This window comes from Vanessa atalanta, chromosome 17 (assembly GCF_905147765.1).
Source record: "Vanessa atalanta chromosome 17, ilVanAtal1.2, whole genome shotgun sequence".
Classification (NCBI taxonomy): Eukaryota; Metazoa; Arthropoda; class Insecta; order Lepidoptera; family Nymphalidae; genus Vanessa; species Vanessa atalanta.
Genome location: NC_061887.1, coordinates 4,318,488 through 4,337,817, shown reverse-complemented (window position 1 = coordinate 4,337,817; position 19,330 = coordinate 4,318,488). Strand labels below are relative to the sequence as shown.

General features: G+C 30.4%; 1 protein-coding gene across 12 annotated transcripts in view; it reads right to left on the bottom strand.

The window, feature by feature from the left end:
- The window catches only part of LOC125070592 (potassium/sodium hyperpolarization-activated cyclic nucleotide-gated channel 2), a 242,130-nt gene that overhangs the window by 34,150 nt on the left and 188,650 nt on the right, over positions 1 to 19,330 (bottom strand). For 9 of the 12 annotated variants that reach the window (XM_047680517.1, XM_047680521.1, XM_047680516.1 and 6 more), the window contains one exon: positions 8,811 to 9,087. In XM_047680517.1, the coding sequence (XP_047536473.1) occupies positions 8,811 to 9,087 (277 nt within the window). Of the gene's footprint in view, positions 1 to 8,810; positions 9,088 to 13,516; positions 13,760 to 16,613; positions 16,931 to 19,330 lie in introns of those variants that run through there. The other 3 variants (XM_047680524.1, XM_047680525.1, XM_047680523.1) reach the window with 2 other exon arrangements.

Genomic DNA, 19,330 nt, shown 5'->3' with positions numbered 1-19,330 from the left:
CTGTGCTGGGAGAATTCGTTTCGTATCACACAAAACCGACATATTGGATACGACATTTTAATCCGTGTTACTCTTAATATAGGTATTGAAATCACATGGAGTAAGTATAAGACCAAAAAAAGCTATCGTTAATAGCTGGACTAGTGAAAACAAGCCTTCAATTACTGTTTTTTTAGAGAATAACGATTGCTATGCGTTCATGATTTGACATTTGATTTGAAGTCGTTGTCAATTTTCATTTGTTTTTATTTTGTAAAGTAATGTATGTATAATAATTATGTGTAAATATAATAATAAATTAGTTGTTTTTTTTAGGTTTATAGAATAAATTGATTAAATCTTATTAATAATGCACAATGATTATAGACGTGTTACAAACACACCATACATTACATTCTTATCACCGTTGATATAATGCAGAAAATATTGCACAACATATAATTCTATAAGTTCTAGGAATTTTATTGTAAAACCAACTTATTGAAGAACGTAATTCAACCCGTGATACTGACGTTGTTCTCAACTAATTGCTTCAATTTGTATCGTCATTAAATTGATCAATAAGTATGTAAACATATATGGCGAGGGCCGTTTGAATCTTTCTTATAAATGTTCAACTAGCATTTTCAATTTTGCATTGGAAAAGAAAACACTTTTTTGAAAATTATATGTGTATAATTCATACTATTTGACTAACTGAAAATAATTTAAATATAGATACAATTCTGACAGTTCATTAATTTTTCGTTTTAAAATAGGTATTTAAACAGTAAACACATCAGTGTAACAGGAAGACGGGGAAGCGCGTGCTATTTGATTTGACCAATGAACGAGCAGTGCTAGAGTTAGCCGTTTGATGGTGCCAACTCATTTTCGGAGAAGATATGTTAATGCTACTTATTACCAAGATGAGATGTCAGATGTCCGTTGCAATCAGCTGAATAATTGAATCCTCGACTATGGCGGGCTTTCTCAAGTGAGCCCAGTACTCACACACACTCACACATGAAACACTCTTCATACTCGAATGAGACGGGAAATACGAAATGAACGAAAAGAGTTCTGGTGCAGGACGAATGAGTTTATCTCTTTCGAGAAGCACGGGAAAACGCTACTTATCGATAAATATCAAAATATCACTTTCTCGATAAAAAAATTCTGATTGGTCCTAATCTGGATTTGATCTCAGGTAGGGCATTGTAGCCTTAAAAGCCACTAGACTAACGATGTCTTAGTTATAATAAGAGAAGGAAAAATAATACTGTAGCTTTCACTTGCAATTGCGTGGAATACATATCCTCCTTTCACTCATAATAGATATAATATATTTAATTTAGTGATTCAATTTAAGACTACCTTAGAGCTGAGACCGATCCGATCATTGGCATTTATAATGTCTCTTTACTTCCGTTACTTAATGGCCCACTGATTACAAATCTGACGGTTACGTCTGCGTGAAATTAGTTCGAGTAATCTTTGGTTTAATTTTATTATAAAACTGAAAATAATAAAAAAAGTCTATCGATTTTTTTCTTCCGTTTGTTTGAGAACCTTATGTTCTAATATATATAGTTATAGTAAAAGTTTAAGCCCCTTAATAGATTATTTGTCAAGCTTTTCCTTATTATTTAGAATAAAGTTTTTGCAAACATGTTGAACAAATAATTTTGGGTGACCAAGAATGTGCACGAATGAAGACAGCATTTTGTAATTTTATAAAAAAATATATAAATTTAAGCCAAATCCTTGCTGTTATCAATATTAAGCCTAGAAGTGTCTTGTTATTATTCTTATATAATAAGAAAAATATACAATTGTATCAAATTGTTTTTTTTTTTAATTATTGTTTGATATAAAAACTTATTTCTTTTCAATAACATAGATGTCTCTTTGAAATTATATTCATGGATCACGTGAACGCGAATGTAGAACGAGGGCCGTCGGCAAGGCGACTTTAGTTATTTACGTAATAACTGGTGCACCCATTCCTTCCATTTCATCGAGATTTTAATCTATATTTAGTATATCTTCAGGTCTTAGTAAGCGTATAGCGTAAACGCTGTCATTTATGTAGACAAATTAATGATACTTTAATATAATATGTAATAAATTTGTCTTTCTCTGATCTGTATTGGCCTGGGTTTGGTTTGCCTTCTCTGTTCATTTCCTATTTTGATGCCCTTAGTTTTTTTTAAATTAACTATTAAGGCGGTTGTAATGTACCTTAACGCATAATATACAAATACGTTTTAGATAACATTAGTATCGTTTCCATCATCCTTAATGTGTGTTTACGTTTGTTTGACCTTAATAGTACAGAAACGATACTGCCTACTGACGGACTGACGGAGATTTTCCAAAATTAAACATAAAGTTGACCCTTATTTTTTATTTTGGACATATTACAAAATCTAAATAATTTTCAAATAATAATTTTAGAAGTAAAACTAGTTTGGCTCAGGCTCCAAACCTGCAAAATAAGTTTAGGCCCAGTAGGTAAACATTTATAGTCTGTTAATTTACAATGTTATTATAAGCCAGAGACAGAGATGACTGCGTTTAGTCTAATAATCAAATCTAAATAATTACTCAAATTTGGAAAATACATCTTAGCATCAATTGCCTTCAAACTTACACGTAATAACTTGTCGGGCTCAGTGGCGCGCCTTGGGGGAGGCCTATGTCCAGCAGTGAACTAATACAGGCTGATTGTGATGATGATGATGATTTATACAGTTGTGGAAAATGACGATTCAATTAAATTCAATCAAATAATGGATGTCACTGAAAACCAGTTTTGGAGCGAAAACTCCTATCATAACTGAGGGACATTCCTTTTCGGGGACATTGCACCATTATATAACCACCAGATAGATAAGCATTTTATTTTCATTACCTAATGTTTTTTTTTATTTTTCATGTTTTATTATAGTTTTTTATTATCTTTCTTTTCATCATTTTAGGTATATTGTTTTTTTTAAAGATTGTATGTTGTTTTTTTTTCTCTTTTAAGATTTGTTAAGATTACTTTAATTTTTTTTTCTTATGCTTTTTTGTCTACTTCTTTAATTTGTATACGTGTACAATGTACATGTTCCCGAATAAAACTTATTCTATTCAATTGTGCGTGAATAAAAGTTTAAGTTAATACGCCTAGATTTAATAAATTTTATCATAAAAATGTTTTTTCAAATCAATTGTTATCGTGTCATATTTTATTCATGAAATATTGAAATTATTTACAATAGGAAACGACATCGATAAATTATTTTTATATTTCCTAGTAAAAACATTAATTATTGCCCTTGATTTTTCTTCGAGACTTATTTCTCTGTAACAAAGGCGTTTATGGGTATTCATTTTAATTAATTTAATTTATAAATAAAACAATAGATACGCGATAAGATTGGGAATGGAATCATCTTTTTATTTATATAAGATTATAATTTTATTATAAAGAAGTAATTATATGGCAATAGTAAATGAGTTTCGTGAATAAATTGCATTTTTTTTTTACTATTTATGACTGAACCGCCTAAAGGTGTCAATGTCGCAAGTTCGATCCTGACGGTGGACAATGGTATCCATACCATATAATATATAAATAGGAATATTAGTAATTTGAAAACACTAAATTAAAGCCGTATAATGATCGCCCAGTGGTTCACCCGTGAATCTTAACCGATGATTGCTGGTTCAAACTCAGGCAAGCACCACTGAATTTTCATGTGATTAATTTGTGTTTATAATACATCTCATGCTCATATGTCAAATGAAAGTCTGCCTCACGTGTCACTCGTGTTTCAACCATACGTATACGAGCAGCGTGGTGGAATTCACTCTAAAACTTCTTCTCAAAAGGAGAGGAGGTGTCAGCAGCATTAGATAATTAAGAAGCTTTATACCAGCATTCTTTAAAATACTATTTATTACGTAATAGGTAATTGTGTTTCTATTCATTGAACGATTTCCGGTGTTGAAAACAGACATGATTTTCATATTTCACGCACACTGTCCACGTTTTCTGAGTCGTTAAACAATAACGATGAATAATCAATATATAGTGCTTTGGGAAACGTTTATGAAGGCAAAAACCCGCTCGCAATTTTATTGTGTTTAAAGTAATTACTTAATACTTTAATTTGTTGGATTATTTACATTTTACATTTTCAATCTCAGATAATTAAGTTTATTTAAATATTAAGTTAAAATGAAAATTGCAAATATTTTTATTAAATACCACAAAAGTTTATTTTTTTTTAAAATTTGAATATAGTTTGGCAGATTGGCAATGGGCCACCTGATGGTAAGTGGTCACCACTAGACATTGGCTCTGTAAGAAAAATTACTATGTCGCCAAAGCGCCACCAACCTTCTAAGTTATGTCCCTGGTGCCTGTAGTTTACCTCACTCACCTTTCAACCTAAACACAACACAACAACACAACAATACTAAGTATTCCTGTTTGGAGTTGTGGTGAGTGGGTACTGCCTACTCAGGTGGGCTTGCACAAAGCCCTACCAAGTTTAACGAACGTCAGAACTCAATTTAGCAATGACGTTCGTTTAATTTCAATGACGGAATGGTAGTAGTTTAGAAAATGCTCTTTAGACGCGGAAATGTTTGCGTAACTAAATCTAGTCAGACACAACCAGCTATAGGTAGCAATTGATATTTAATGCATTAGTGAGGATCTGTCTGAACCTTTGACATTGAGAGCAAATTGTTCCTCGGCTGAACCGGTTGTATCTTCATTCAATAAAAGCGTGTCGCTTACAAAATTATTAAGGCATAGACCACACTTTTATAGTGTAAACTAAGACTTCAATCTAATGACCATTATTTATACTTATCTGTAAATATTCTTGGAATATTTTAATCAAATTCGTTGATTTATTGTATTTAAAAAATGACAAACGATTCTATTTATCACAGATAAAAACATTAGCTATTAACTGATATTGACTAAAGAGGTATACTTAACCGTCAAGTAACAATTTTAACTCGGTGATTCTGATCAAGCAGCAAACCGGTCGGATAATACGAGTCTCCTACTACCGGCAGTGCCATTGTTCCAATAATAAATCACAATAGCTTTGATGAACATGTGTTCATTTCTTTTTCATCGTATTGTGTGATTTAATTTTGAGAAATTGTTGGATTTTATTATGGGTTCAATTCATTAAGATTTCAATTTCATTCTTTTATTATAAACAACAAATGATTTATTTGTGGATTCAAGTAGTTTTTTCATTTATTTACTTTATTATATAATATGAAGAAATGTATGTACAAAAGTCAAAAGGGTTGTCCAAAGATTTATTCCTTTGCAAATTTAATTGTGTCTGGAACACGTAAATCTCAGCCAGCGATTGCGGTTTCAAATCCGGGTAATTTTTCATGTGCTTAATTTGTGTTTATAATTCATCGTGTGCTCAGTGCCGAAAGAAATCGTCGTGAGTAGCATGTGTCGGATGATTCTGTTACATGTGTATCCAACCCGCATTAGAGCAGTGTGGCGGTGAATAGTTGATATTGATTTATTACATTTCTACTAATTCGTCTCCATAGACGTTTTTTTGTAATGCCTGACTTAACAAATACTAAACTAGTATACATCAAATTTGAGCAAGAAGATGTAGCGCGATTCGAAGGAGGTTTTAGTTTATAATATTTTTATTTAAGTAGCTGGACTTTGTGGTTTTTAAGACTACCGCCGTTTCAAGTGTGACTAGTATGCTCTTGTTAATTAATATAACGTGAATGTGTTGTGCGCAGGAATTTCGACTCTATAGAAGAATATTTAGAGGTTATTTCAGCAAAGAGACATTGATATATTAGACAAGCACAGCGAACAAAATAAGCATAAGACAACACGGTGTTCAGACTTAGCTTAACAGTTAAATTTCATTAAGAAAAGGTGCTATACCAAAATGTTGGTATAGTTAAATTTTCAAGGTCTATAACAATTTTTTCATTTATAATAAATTTATTTTATATATATTTATTATAGTAATGGAATATGCTACAAGAAGATTTTCTCTTTATAAACTTAATATGCTAAAAGAATTTGAACGTTGTTTGAAAGTTTTCCCTTGTACGAGACCAGAATAAGTTCGCAAAGCACATGTTTAAAGTTTTCAAAGCTGAGAATTTAATAGTAAGTTAGTAAATATAATATTTTTTTCAGAATAACAATAATATTGAGCAATAGAGCACGTGATTTTTTTTTTTTTATTTCTTTGACATTCGTTGGTTTCTTCCTATCTTGACACTGACAACTCTTTTTTCTTTAATTTTCTATATATTGCGATTTTTTTAAATTGGTACTTACAAACGTGTAAAAGAATAATTTCCAATGAGGTTTTAATTAGATGAATATTAAATCATTGTCAATATTGTTTTCTGTTGCAGATTCAAATAATATAAAATTACTTCAAATTATATGAAACTTTAATGTCCAGTTGCGTATATCTCGTTATTTTAAAATACTTCATGGGGAAAAAAGTTAGTTTTGCCTTTATGAAGTCCGAGCGGATAGCGAGTTAAAACATGTAGAGACCAACTTGTCAACTTGTCAAAAGATGGGAGGAAAGCGTCCCTCCCTTACTGGCGAGTAACGTTTTCTCGTTGTATCGCAATTCCGATTCTCTGAATTGAAATAATCGTTATTTTAGTTCAGACAATATCAACTTCTTAATTAGTGTATTTTTCTTATGAATATATGAATAATATTGTGTAAAGTCTTTAACACTGATTGGCCTTTTAGTAATCAAAGCTAATAAATTTTAAGTTTCAAATATAATTACAATATAGTTTCAATGTTAAATAGACAGGATATCCTGAACCTTTAGTCGAGCGATAAATATAACCTTGTCAAAGAAAATTGTAGTCGTAGATTGGATTGATGTTTTACCATAAATAAGTGTGAAATCATAGACTATCGATCGTCTAGCATCTGTAACTAATCGTGATAGCAAGTTAGCCGAGCGGAAGCTGTCACCTCGTCAGATAAACTATCAGACGGATATAATGTTCATTTTATATACAGATGTTTAAATACCGTTTACACATTTTTTTATATAAAATGTTATAATGTAAAGGCTTCTAAGATTGCTTATTCTATAAGCCTGAATTCGAATCCTGTTATCAGTTTAATAACGGTAAATTTGATTATTAGAAAAAAAAAGTCAAAATTAAAATTCATTACTTAGAACGAATTAGGTTTGAAAATTTTGAATTTTTAGGTAATAAACATTTAGTAAATTAATAAATGTTTTTTATAAAAAAAACTTGTAATTTCGTATTTATAATATATCGCACAACACAAGTATAAATAAAGTTATGCATCACATAAAAATCATCTAGTTAAATGACATATAAATTATAGGAAAAGTTTTAAATGAATAAAAAAAAAATCTAATTTACTTTTTGCATTGTCGAATTACAGTTAAAAATCATTGCTAATATTGCAATGAGGACAACCGGTTATTGATACTTTTTTTACCAAGCAACAAAAAGTTTCATTGTGACATTGGTCTTTTGGAATTAGAAAAAAATGTATTGTGCATTTCTATCAAAGATTTTTAAAGATATTTTAATTCAACATTCTCTATGACTGTATTATGACTCCGGTAAATTGCTTAAATGAATAATTATTTTAATTACAACCATGTAATTTTTTTACAAATGATTTTATTTACTGTATTTTTAATTAATTTATATAAATTACCGTGAACTGAATAGTATCGTGGAATTTGCTAAAAAATAGTTTTAATTTACGTCTATATAAACAAACGAGAGTTTCCAACATGCACTATTATATATTAAATACGTTTTATATTTAAATAAATATAAATAGACACACTGCCTTTTGAAACGATGCTAATAAAATCTTTACAAGTTAATTAAAATTAACTATGAAAGTGGTACTTAATAAGATTTCAGTTTTTGCAAGCCCTTCGGCTAAACCGAAACGAAGTGAATAAATTGAAAAGAGGCAGTTTTTAATGTTGAACATTTTATTCACAGAATACTTGAAGGCAATTTTCCACTAATCTCATTCGGCCTTGGTTTTGTGAAGGTATTTTGCAAAATAATGAAGTTTATAAATTGCGAGTGAACGTAAATATTTCTTGGAGTGCATTTTAAAAATTTAACAAACTCAACTCAAGCCGCGGGATTCTGTACTTTTCCGCGGCATCGCAGATTAGCTTTACTTTACTGAGAATATTTGATTAACTAATTACATTTTAGTTCATCTTTATAAATCGGGTACGTCCCTCGTTTTTTAAATTGGTTGATTGAAACATAAGAACCGTTAGAATTTGCCACTAACACTCCATTTATATTCATTTTAAGCAATGAAGCAATTTCCAACCGTATTTTATTCGTGGTCAAAAGTTGAATTTATGAATAAGAACTTGCTTTGTCGAGTAAGAAAAGTTGAGAAGTCTTATTTATTTACCCTCGTTTCCTTAAAGAGGTATTTGTGGAAGTTTTATTTGAGGAGTTTACGACCGCTGACGCTGAAAGTGCACCGAACATTGATGCAATTCTTACTTTTATAGCTTGCGTTAATACTTGGAAATTGTGACATTTTATGTGAAGGAAAAGTACGGCAACTTTGTGGCGGCGTTACTGTCTTGGGTTGTATCGTATCAAGAAGCCATTAACACAGATACATGTTGTTTTCTTTGACTTTAATGAAATATTTACAATGAAATAATCCTTCAGTGGAACCAAAAATAAAACAAGAAAAAGAAAGAAAAGTAACGAAAAAACATGTATACGATAAAAAAAAAACTTACCTAAAACTACTGCACGGATGGATGACCCAATGTCCTGCCGCCTTCTGCCTGATGCGCTCCTTCATGAGAGCCTTTTTGGAACCGAAGAGCTTCATGGCTAATTTGTTGTCGGTAGGCTGGAAGAGGGCCTGCAGCTGATTGCGCAGGAAACCCTGCTTGGCGTCGGGGGCCGGGGGCGCGGGCTCCACGGGTGTGCCGTACAGGGACACATCGTCCAAACCACCGAAGTGGACCTTGCCGGTGCCGCTGCCCTGCTTCAGCGACATATCGGCGTCGCCTGTAACATAATAAATATAAATAAACATACGTTTTTTTCAAAACATTCAAGATACGATAAAGAATCTCCCTTGATGAGTGATAAGCTTAGCCAAAAATTTTGTGTTATGATAGATGAAATATTTAAAAACATAAAAGGTCAATGATGGTTAAGGTTTTATATATAAAGCTGTTAAAATACAATAACAATTAAGCATATATAGCAACAACTATTGACATTGAAAAAAAAAAAATAGAAATTCGACAAGAGACAAGACGAGAAAGTGAATATTTGTTAGTGGGTAATAATCAGGTAGCGACGTAAGACAAAAGAAAGTTCGAGAATGACATTAGCTTCTCACACATGAGTTAAACTATTCGAATTTTTCACACAGAACAGTTTAATAACAGAGTTTAAAGATGACAATTTATGGCGCGCATCTTAGTTACATGAATTTCAATTTATGGTCTTAGCACAACAATAAACATTTTATGGCGGCAATATTGTTAAGTGTTGTGTTATAGTTGTAAATAAATAATCATCAATTGTGGTATTACTCATATAGTTGATGGTTTCCGCGGTTTTGCAAATTAAAAACTGACTAAGATAATATTACTGTACAGATTAAAGAATAATAAGACCATACAGATCAAACAAACGTATTAAGGTACGAGTGTATAATTAGTCGCCAGTGCTACCATTATTTTCAAAGTGAGCCGTAGATGTAACCATTAGACTAATAGTTAAAAGATTTCCTGGCAAATTATTACAATGAGTAACTCAATTTTCTACAACGTAAATCAAGTGACTAATTAAATATGTACTGTATTCAATATATTTATTATTAAACAACTGTTCTGAAAAACATAAGTGATGATTTGTATTGATTAGAGTTTTTTAAAGTAAACTAAACTTTATCTTAAATTTGATTGCAACCTCTATGTGCAAAGTTTCATGAGTATCGATTCTTAATATTTGAACATAAATATTTGACTTCTATCATAGAGATGTACGCACTTTTAATTTCCGAACTAACGGTCGATATTTTATTCCAACGTTGTTTATAAGTACATCTCTATAGTCTTTATTTCTAAAGGAAAGCGATATTCAATACTGCAGCTTTATTACGTATAGCCGAGTGTTATCAGCGTGTATCGAAATTGAATTCGATGTTCCAACAATACTTAGTTCAGCTATATCGAATAGAGAAGTGGACTACAATAGTGCCCGAGGCGAGGCTATCAAGGTAAATGGTTATTGTTCTTTCATATATATGCGCTTGCACAGTATTTAATGCGATCGTTTCCTGTTTATATCGTTCAGCGAGTACTGGTCGTATGATGGTCGGTTATAATGTCGTTGTTCCGGATTTAAGATTACTTTTTAATGTGTCAAGTAAATAGCCACGCTAAATAGAACCTAATTATCTTTGTATAATGTTCAAATAAATCACTCTGTTAATGCTTTACTCGAGAACTACTTGTAATAAATAATACTACATGTTTTGATCGTTATTTAGATTTGCGTAGAATACAAATATTGAAGGAGAGATAAATGAGAATTCATTTTTTTTTAATTTGTTGGTAATCGTTAATCTTTAGATATGACACGTGATATTTATCCGAACGTCGCTTTACCGAATCCAAGCACCGCGTTTTTTTTATTTGCTTAATTTGTGTTTATAATTAATAACATGTTTGGCGTTGAAGGAAAAAAAAATCGTGACGAAATCTCCATGTGTTGGATAAAATTCTGTAACATGTGTATCCGCAACGGAGCAATAAGAGAAGAGTCATTAGTCCAGTAATGTGAAATTTTGAGTTGTTATTTTACTTTTTTATAAGTTACTAATTTTCATCTAGTATGAACCATAATTATCATTGAATATTTGAGGAAAAGACATATGATTTCCCATGTTTTGAATATATATCCAACTCTTATTTAACCAATCCACGAGGTCAAGATTTATACAGTAACTATTTTATTTCATATTTGTATATATTTAAGTATTTCATGTTATTAATTCTTATGTTAATAAATAATAATTGCCATCGTTAGTGAGATATATTGTTGTAAATAAATTACTCTTATTTTCATATATTGAAATCGTTTGACAAACAGATAAGGAAAGGTACAGAAATATTTTGCCTACTCATACATAAATACTATCTTCTAATTTTTCTAGTTTTGTTTCCAATATCACAAGCGTAAAATTTCTTCGATCAAACAAGTAACCCATCTCCGTCTCTGTCTCGAAGCACGTGTTCACGACGACCTATTGACACGTTGACATGTGAAAGCGGGATAAATAAACTTACTATGAATTCTCATATTGCATACAATATTACTAACGAAATAAGGATAACATTTTACTTTAAACTAATATGTAACTAAAACGTTTATAGAATAAGGATATTCAATAGCTAATTTGTAAACTCGTGATATCATTTTACGTCTAACCTATCTAAATAGGACAATAATTAAACTATTTTTTATTAAGAAATAAATATAATGTTATCAAATTTAAAGGTATTATTTTATTCAGAATTGTTGTAATATGAGTACCATCTAAACGTGTATCATTGTCAGTCGCTTGTTTTACATCTCGAATATAACCATTACAGCTGATAAAACAGACGATTAAACAATGAGCCAATAGCACTTCATTGATTCAAGTGGCGTCAACACTGAAACACGAGATCGCCAATCAACTGTCCCGATACAATGTACTGCATTAATAGCAGAATTGCTAGAAGTTTAAACGTCTTCCAGGCATTTTATGTGATCTTGAATTTTACAGTAACTGGTGAATCTTAGACCGAATAAACATTATACTTTCAGATCTGTTTCGGTATACGAAAATATCTCTGCTATTTTAAGTTTACAACCAGTAAATGTGTTAGTCAAGGAGTATTGTAAAATGCTTGTTTTTGTTCAACAAGCAGAAAAATAAGCTACGGTTTTTGAATTTAATTTAAGTAATTTTGGTAATATTAATCCGTAAGCGGTTGCCATGGTGATCTCGAAAAGGATTTTATTCAAAGTATCAGATGTTCCAGTCCGAATATTAATTTAGACAAATTGCTGTACTTTAATTAGAATTCTCATAAAGGACAATCCGACCGACCGCAAATAGAACTCTTGGGATAAAACTTAGTCCCTAATTTAAACATTTAAGAACTAAATCTGAATGTAATTTTATGCTTTGATTTGTTTGAAACAAAAATTATTTCGATGGCAAAATACAATTTTTATATTTTATGCTTGTGATTTAACTGAATGTAAACCAACATTTAGTATAATCATTGCCACAATGCATTCTTTTTTGGCCTTGAAATCGACAGTAATATAGTTTATTCGCGATGATGTCACGAGGATCTGCCACGCGAGTTTAAACGTAAAAATGACCATTAATTAAGAAACCGTAATGCGATAACACAATGAGTGATTTTAGCATTTTTTTTTTGATTAAAAATAGCAACCGGTTCAAATCTATACTATGACTTCACTAACATAGTTAATTAACTAAAATAATAAATGGTGATCAATCAATTAACGAAAACGAAATAATTTCTAAAATTTTTAGTACGAGTACAGTACTATAATATATACTATATATTAATTTATAGTATAATTGTAGATTATACTATAAATTAATATATAGTATATATATTAGAACCTAAGGAGAGGTCCGAAGTGTACTTCGGACCTCTCCTTAGGTTCAATTTGATACAATTAATGTATTTATAAAATAAGTAAATAAATAATTATATGATTTCTACATATATAGCACTTTATTAGTGAAATTGCTCTCTGTAAGGAAATTAAAATTCCAATGTTATCGTTTTGCATAGTTTTCTAAGATTTCTCGGTTATTTTCCGTCATTCGATATAATCGGTAACTTAAGCGTGACGATTAAAAAAATATGCATATACAAATACATACACCTAATCCTCAAGCATTATAATATATCATGTTGTTGATATAAATGTATATATAGTGAAAATATGTTATAGTGATCTAATAGATGTATGACATAGATGCATTCCGTTATTTTATATAATGTACAACACTCCATTGATTTTCTTATTTAAATTGACATATGTCAAATAAATGAAGTTTAACATTTGAAACGTAAATTAACATTAACATCAGTAAATTGTAAAGAAGGAAAACAATTGTGATTATAACATGAAACATTATTTGACCTATAAGTTTTACATTCTGCGTAATCTAAGTTGGCTAGCCTGAAGATAAGCTCACTGAGACGAATACGCAAGTAAAACATTTAAAATAAGGATAATGTTAGGCGTATTCTTACCTCTTGTACTATGCAGTACAAGAGGTAAGAATACGCATAGATAAAGATTATAGAAAATAAAGTGTTCAATTTCTGACTAACCAACTTATATCGCACGTATTTTACACACATATATTATACATACTTACCCTTCGGCATTTTTGAGAGATTTCTCAATTTATATTTCCCTTTTAACGTTGCCGTTCTGATTAGTTTTATTTACAAACAGGTTAGTTTTCAATTGTTGTTATACAATTCTGACATCACAAACACAGGCACAGATACAACACATAGGGTTAGATTAATCTTCTTATTTACACTAGGTTTGTAAGGTTTGGTTTTTAAATAACGAATGACTATATTCTGACTATACGAAGTGGCTTCAGATTTGGCTGAAATAGAAGTGATTTTTTTAAATACGTTATTTATTATTTATATAATCCATTGTTTAATTGGTTTGACGTTATCGCTTCATTAGTTATTGCAGTTAGTTAATTTAATAATAATATACGTAATAAATTGATAATATTAATTGGTAAACATGTAGTAGATTTTAGGTAAAGTAAATCTCTTGTTTGTGTTTAATTTTGTATCTTCATAAATATTTTGTAAGCGGCCATGAATGATGGGCTCTTAAAATAATGTTCAGCCCAATTTTGGAATGAGATGCACATTTTATAAGAGCCGTTGTTTTATGAGACAAGGCAATATTTATGTTAATCAATTTTTAAACAATATTTGTAACTGTATTTTTGCCTTATCTCTTCCTCTTGTTATTCGTGATATTAGTTTTCGAGTTCCGCTGACAAGTCGGTTTAAAGACTTCATACCCGTTTCAGATTACTGTTTCGTCAATAATTGTATACCAATGGTATGATAGAATGCCCTTGTTTACGATTTTAGATACAATAAAATTAAATAAATCACATCATTCAAGTAAATCAGATTTTCTTACTAACTTTAGGGTTTTTCTTATTATGAACGGTACCGAATTTATTGTTCAAAATATATCGTTAAAATAATGAATGACACCATCTTAGCTACCAAGTTTCGCATTTCGGTTAAATACAAAAGCGTTCATTCGAGCTAAGTCTCATCATATCAGCCTGGAAACAAGACATCATCTAGCATATGAGGTAATAGCATTATCCCCAGGCTCAGTTAAGGTGCAATTTGACAGCAAGTGCAAATTATATCTGAGAATAGAACAGAAGACGTCCCAGACAATTACCGGGCAATTGAGACAAAAGGATAATGTTTGGCCGCTGTGTCAAGGTCGGCTTTATTTGTTCAATTGAAAATAAAAATTGATATAAAATAGATTGATATTAATTCAATTTGTAATTAATAGCTTTTAAATAGTCTACAGATAAATAATTAAATACATTTTAGTTTGCCACAAGAAAAATAATGACGAATTTCGATTTCGTTGATCTAATTCGATCGAATTCGAAATTCGAATGTAAAAAAAATGGGATTTAAACAATTTTCTAGATTAATAGAGATCTTCCGATCTACTTGAATTAAATTAAATTGTTAACCTTATTTAAGATTAATTTAGTAATTTAACTCTTGAAGATGTTTTTTAATAATAAAAATAAAGTGTTTATTGCTATTCGTATAAACATAAGTTTTACGAAAAATAACTATTAAATTGATAATTTTTAACCGAATGACCTTAATAAATGAGGAAAAAAAACAAGTTAATTTTGTAAGCAGTTAAGATGAATAATTAGCATGATTACTATTTATATTATTGAAATAAATTAGGCGTTTGCTACCTTTATAGTTTATTCATTAAAATCCCAAAAAGAAAAAGAAATCGTTGTATTTAATAACTACTTATTATAGACGCCATTAATGAAGAAAATAATTAAGTCCATTAATAAAAAAATAATATTTATTTAAGTAAGAATATATGAATTTCAATTTCATCTCATAGAATTTCATTCGACATGATCTACGTTTAACTACTGGTATGTCTGGTGAAATTTATTGTCTGATATGTATGTAAAAGAGTAAGTATGAATAGTGAAACAGATGTATTAACTTTAAGCTTATAAGAGTGCACATATTTTTAAATAGAGCACAATTGATTACAAACGTTATGATATGCAACGTTTGACAGATTACTTGGTTTGAATGATAATAAATTTTATTTACTGAATAAATTATACCTAACTATTAGAATTATTTCAATGAAGTTTTCAATTGTATTTTCAATGGTTTGGTATATGGTTACTTTGTTTGATTGATTGTTACTATTACTTATTTTGAATCAATATACTTAATTTTTAAGACGAAAGTAGAATTATTCTGTACTATAAAAGTGCCTTTTCATGTAAATCTTTATCATCATAAATATAGAAATGTTTCTGTGGAATGTACTGATAGCAAAGTTGTCTATAGCCGTCTATTCATAATTCTTGTACTAATCAACACTTGAATGGCATTTTCATTTAAAAATTGATATCAAGCTTGTATAGCTTTCGCTGATCTTTAATCCGTATTTTACCTTAGACGCTAGACAGTAGATATTATATACCTCGAGGAAACTTCTGATATTTTATTTTTGTTTACATTTTATACGTTTCAATAATTAAAGTGTTTCATGTCATTATAAAACAAGGCAATTTATATGGATAAGTTATATTCGATTCTATTTTATAGACTTTTGTCAGTTTCCGCTTCTTTATAGTTTTAGTTATTTTTAAATCATCGCAATATAGGTACTATTAAAATCCATATGATTTTATTACTAATGTACAAAGGTCCAGTTACATATGTATATGTTAAGTCTATGAGAATTATTATAAAAGTTGAAGCATAAACTACTGAAGTATAACTACTGATTATTAATTTATTGACTCATTAGAATTCCTTTTATTATTGACAAGGCTAAATGCCTTTTCACTAGTAATAATCTAATCCGATCTAACGATCACACTTAGATTCAACTGCTAATATCTGCGAAACATTTCTAGAAAGTTGCATTAGACATGCGCGTGAGTAGGTATGCTTTCAATCAGTCCCGTCCGCTGCAGGACATTCTATAAATCTCATTCATATTGTTGTTAACGAACTAAATTAGCTTCAAGCACTCGTACGCTTCCAGTTCGAAGGTTTCCATTTATAAATAGATGAACTACATCGGCAATACCATATTTAAATTTCTTTATAATATTATTCCGTTCAAACAAATCTTTGAGCGAATGACTAATCGACCGAGATCGTTAGTTTACTCACTTTCGCGGCTGGCCAGTCCACATGTGTACTTCCTCAGTTTATGGAACAAGTAATTTGTGAATCCCGCACAACACATATTGAAAGTTTTGAATTGCAACGCGGACGTCAGCTCGTGATTGGTGACAGCGTCATTTTTGTGTTGTGATCTGAGCGGCGCGAGCGGCGGCGGGCGGGAGAGGCGTACGCGACCGGTCGTCGCACATATCGCGATACAATTGACCGAGCTCGACGTGAATGCACGCTACGGCGCCCCCGAAAATAATGTGCACCGAGCTTTACCATGTACTTCGAACCAGGGCCGCCGAACGGCTGCCTGGGACCGCTATTCACCATCTACTGACATTTTTTTCATTCAATTCAGCAATTAAAGTCAATAACAGACGAAATTTAAAGCGATCGTCACTATTCGTTAATTGTTAACTACAAACGATTGCGTTAACTGAAAGTATTTATTATAATTACGGGCATAAATTAAAGATTTACTTTATTTCGATTTAAAATTGAATACTGATAAACGGGTAAATTTTCAATACGAGAATACATTCTATTTTATTGTCAGTTTCTTTTTTTTTTTTGGTCTTTACTAAAAACAAGGGTTTAATGTATGTTGTAATTTTTTTTTTTAATAATTTCATGACGTCATATAAATATCTGTTAAGAATTAGTATTACACTTAATAACTTCATAACTCAATCAATTTTGCTTCATTGTTCATAAGTATGTAAGCCACGAATACAACTCGTTTAAAAACAAAAAAAAAAATTACGTCAAAGTAAATTTCACGCATCATTAACACATGGTATTATTCTTAGAATTATGTATGTAAATACTTAGTAGGTTAATTTAACAAAATATTGCGACATGTAAATCAAATACAGTTTTAATGACAATGAATACACTTATTTATTTGCTTTAAAATATCTCCAAGTTTCTCCAAAATTAATATTATGTGACATTGAATTTCGTATTGCTGTTTGCAGTATTAAAAATTTTATTGTTAAGACAAATTATAATATTTGTTAACACTCGTATAAACAGTTTAAACACTTCGTAGTAATTCGAATATGCCTTGATATGTTTCATTTCAATTTTTTATTTATAGCTGCAATATGCGGATATGTGTTAGCATTCGACGTATGCCTTTGATCAGGTGCGTATTTAGGTCAAAATAAAGCAACAAGAATGAATGTAGGCAATGTAAAAAGTGTAACGCACACGTTTGAATTACGGACTTTTTAATGCACTTTTTTTCCGCGTTTTCGTTTTCGTTCTTGTGGATATTCATAATGATACACATCAGATAAACTGGTTGTGTCTATCTACACTGATACTATAAATGCGAATGTATCTCTGTCTGTCTGTCTGTTCCGCTTTCATACCACTGAACTGAATTTCATCCAAATTTGGTATAAAGCAAGCTGGAGCCCTTAGGAAGGGTAGGCTACTTTTTATACCTAAAATCTGACGCCTGTTTTAAATTAAAATCATTTATCGATTTTAAATTGACACGTCACACACGTCTCGTCTGATTGGATAAGTTTTATTTGTGACGTCACAATATGCAGGACTAATAAGTAATATGATTTCAAACACCAAACTTATTAAATGACACTTATCAAAAAAGGTGAGGATTTATTAACATTTTTTATAAATATCTCGAAAACGTTTCGTAAAGTTATATACATTTTATGTAACAATATTCGACTTTGAGTTGAACTTTGCGAATTTATTTATTGCCTTAGGACCCAATTAATTTGAGCACCGGGTTGGTAAATTCGACCAGCAGTTTTAATGTTTTAGTCGTACAAACTTGGTTACGGTAAGTTGGGAACAGTTTTAGTTGGGAAAAGAGTAATTGGATATTCACTTGAAGTTAACGAGTACTTTAGATGGCTAAATACAGAAAAAAAATCGGAATTAAAATCACGTCACTGCAATTAATAGTAATAAAATTAATATTTATTTAACATGAATTAATTGTAAAGTCATAAGTAAAAAAGGTTATTTAAGGCGTTTAGCCGAATTATTTTAATTTATTAAAGGTATTTGTATAGTAAATATATATAAGTATTAAGTATAGTTCCATTCCGGATGACGAATCCATTACTTTCTTTTATTTCCATTGTTTACTTTTAAATGTTAACACATGTGAGAACAGCGCACGAGAAAATAAAAGTGATGTATTGTTCGCGTCACTGTACAATTAATGTTTAGGAGAAATATAATGGGCGGTAAACGTTCTAGAAAAAATATAATGGTTATTTTAATGCAGGGCATATTATTATGCTGTGACTACTAGCTACTAGAGCTAGACCACGTGAATCTTAACAGACTATTGCGAGTTCAAGCCTAGGCAAACATCACTAATAATATCATTTAACCTTTATTAGATATATTTTATTACCCTTTCGGGATAGATTTGCCGGTACTATACTCGTTATATTTATCGTTAAACATATTTTTACTTCCTTGACAACTAACATGACTTAAGTATTTTTATTCATAACATGTGCAATTCATTTATGACTTTAAATATGTTATTATGGTTATTATAAGATAGGTTCAATTACTCAAATAAGCCCTCAATTTAGCGACATCTGATATTGAACAACGATAAGGATCATTTATTTTATTTTAATAATATTATAATTTAAGAGCCGAGATGGCCCAGTGGTTAGAACACGTATATCTTAACCTATGATTTCGGGTTCAAACCC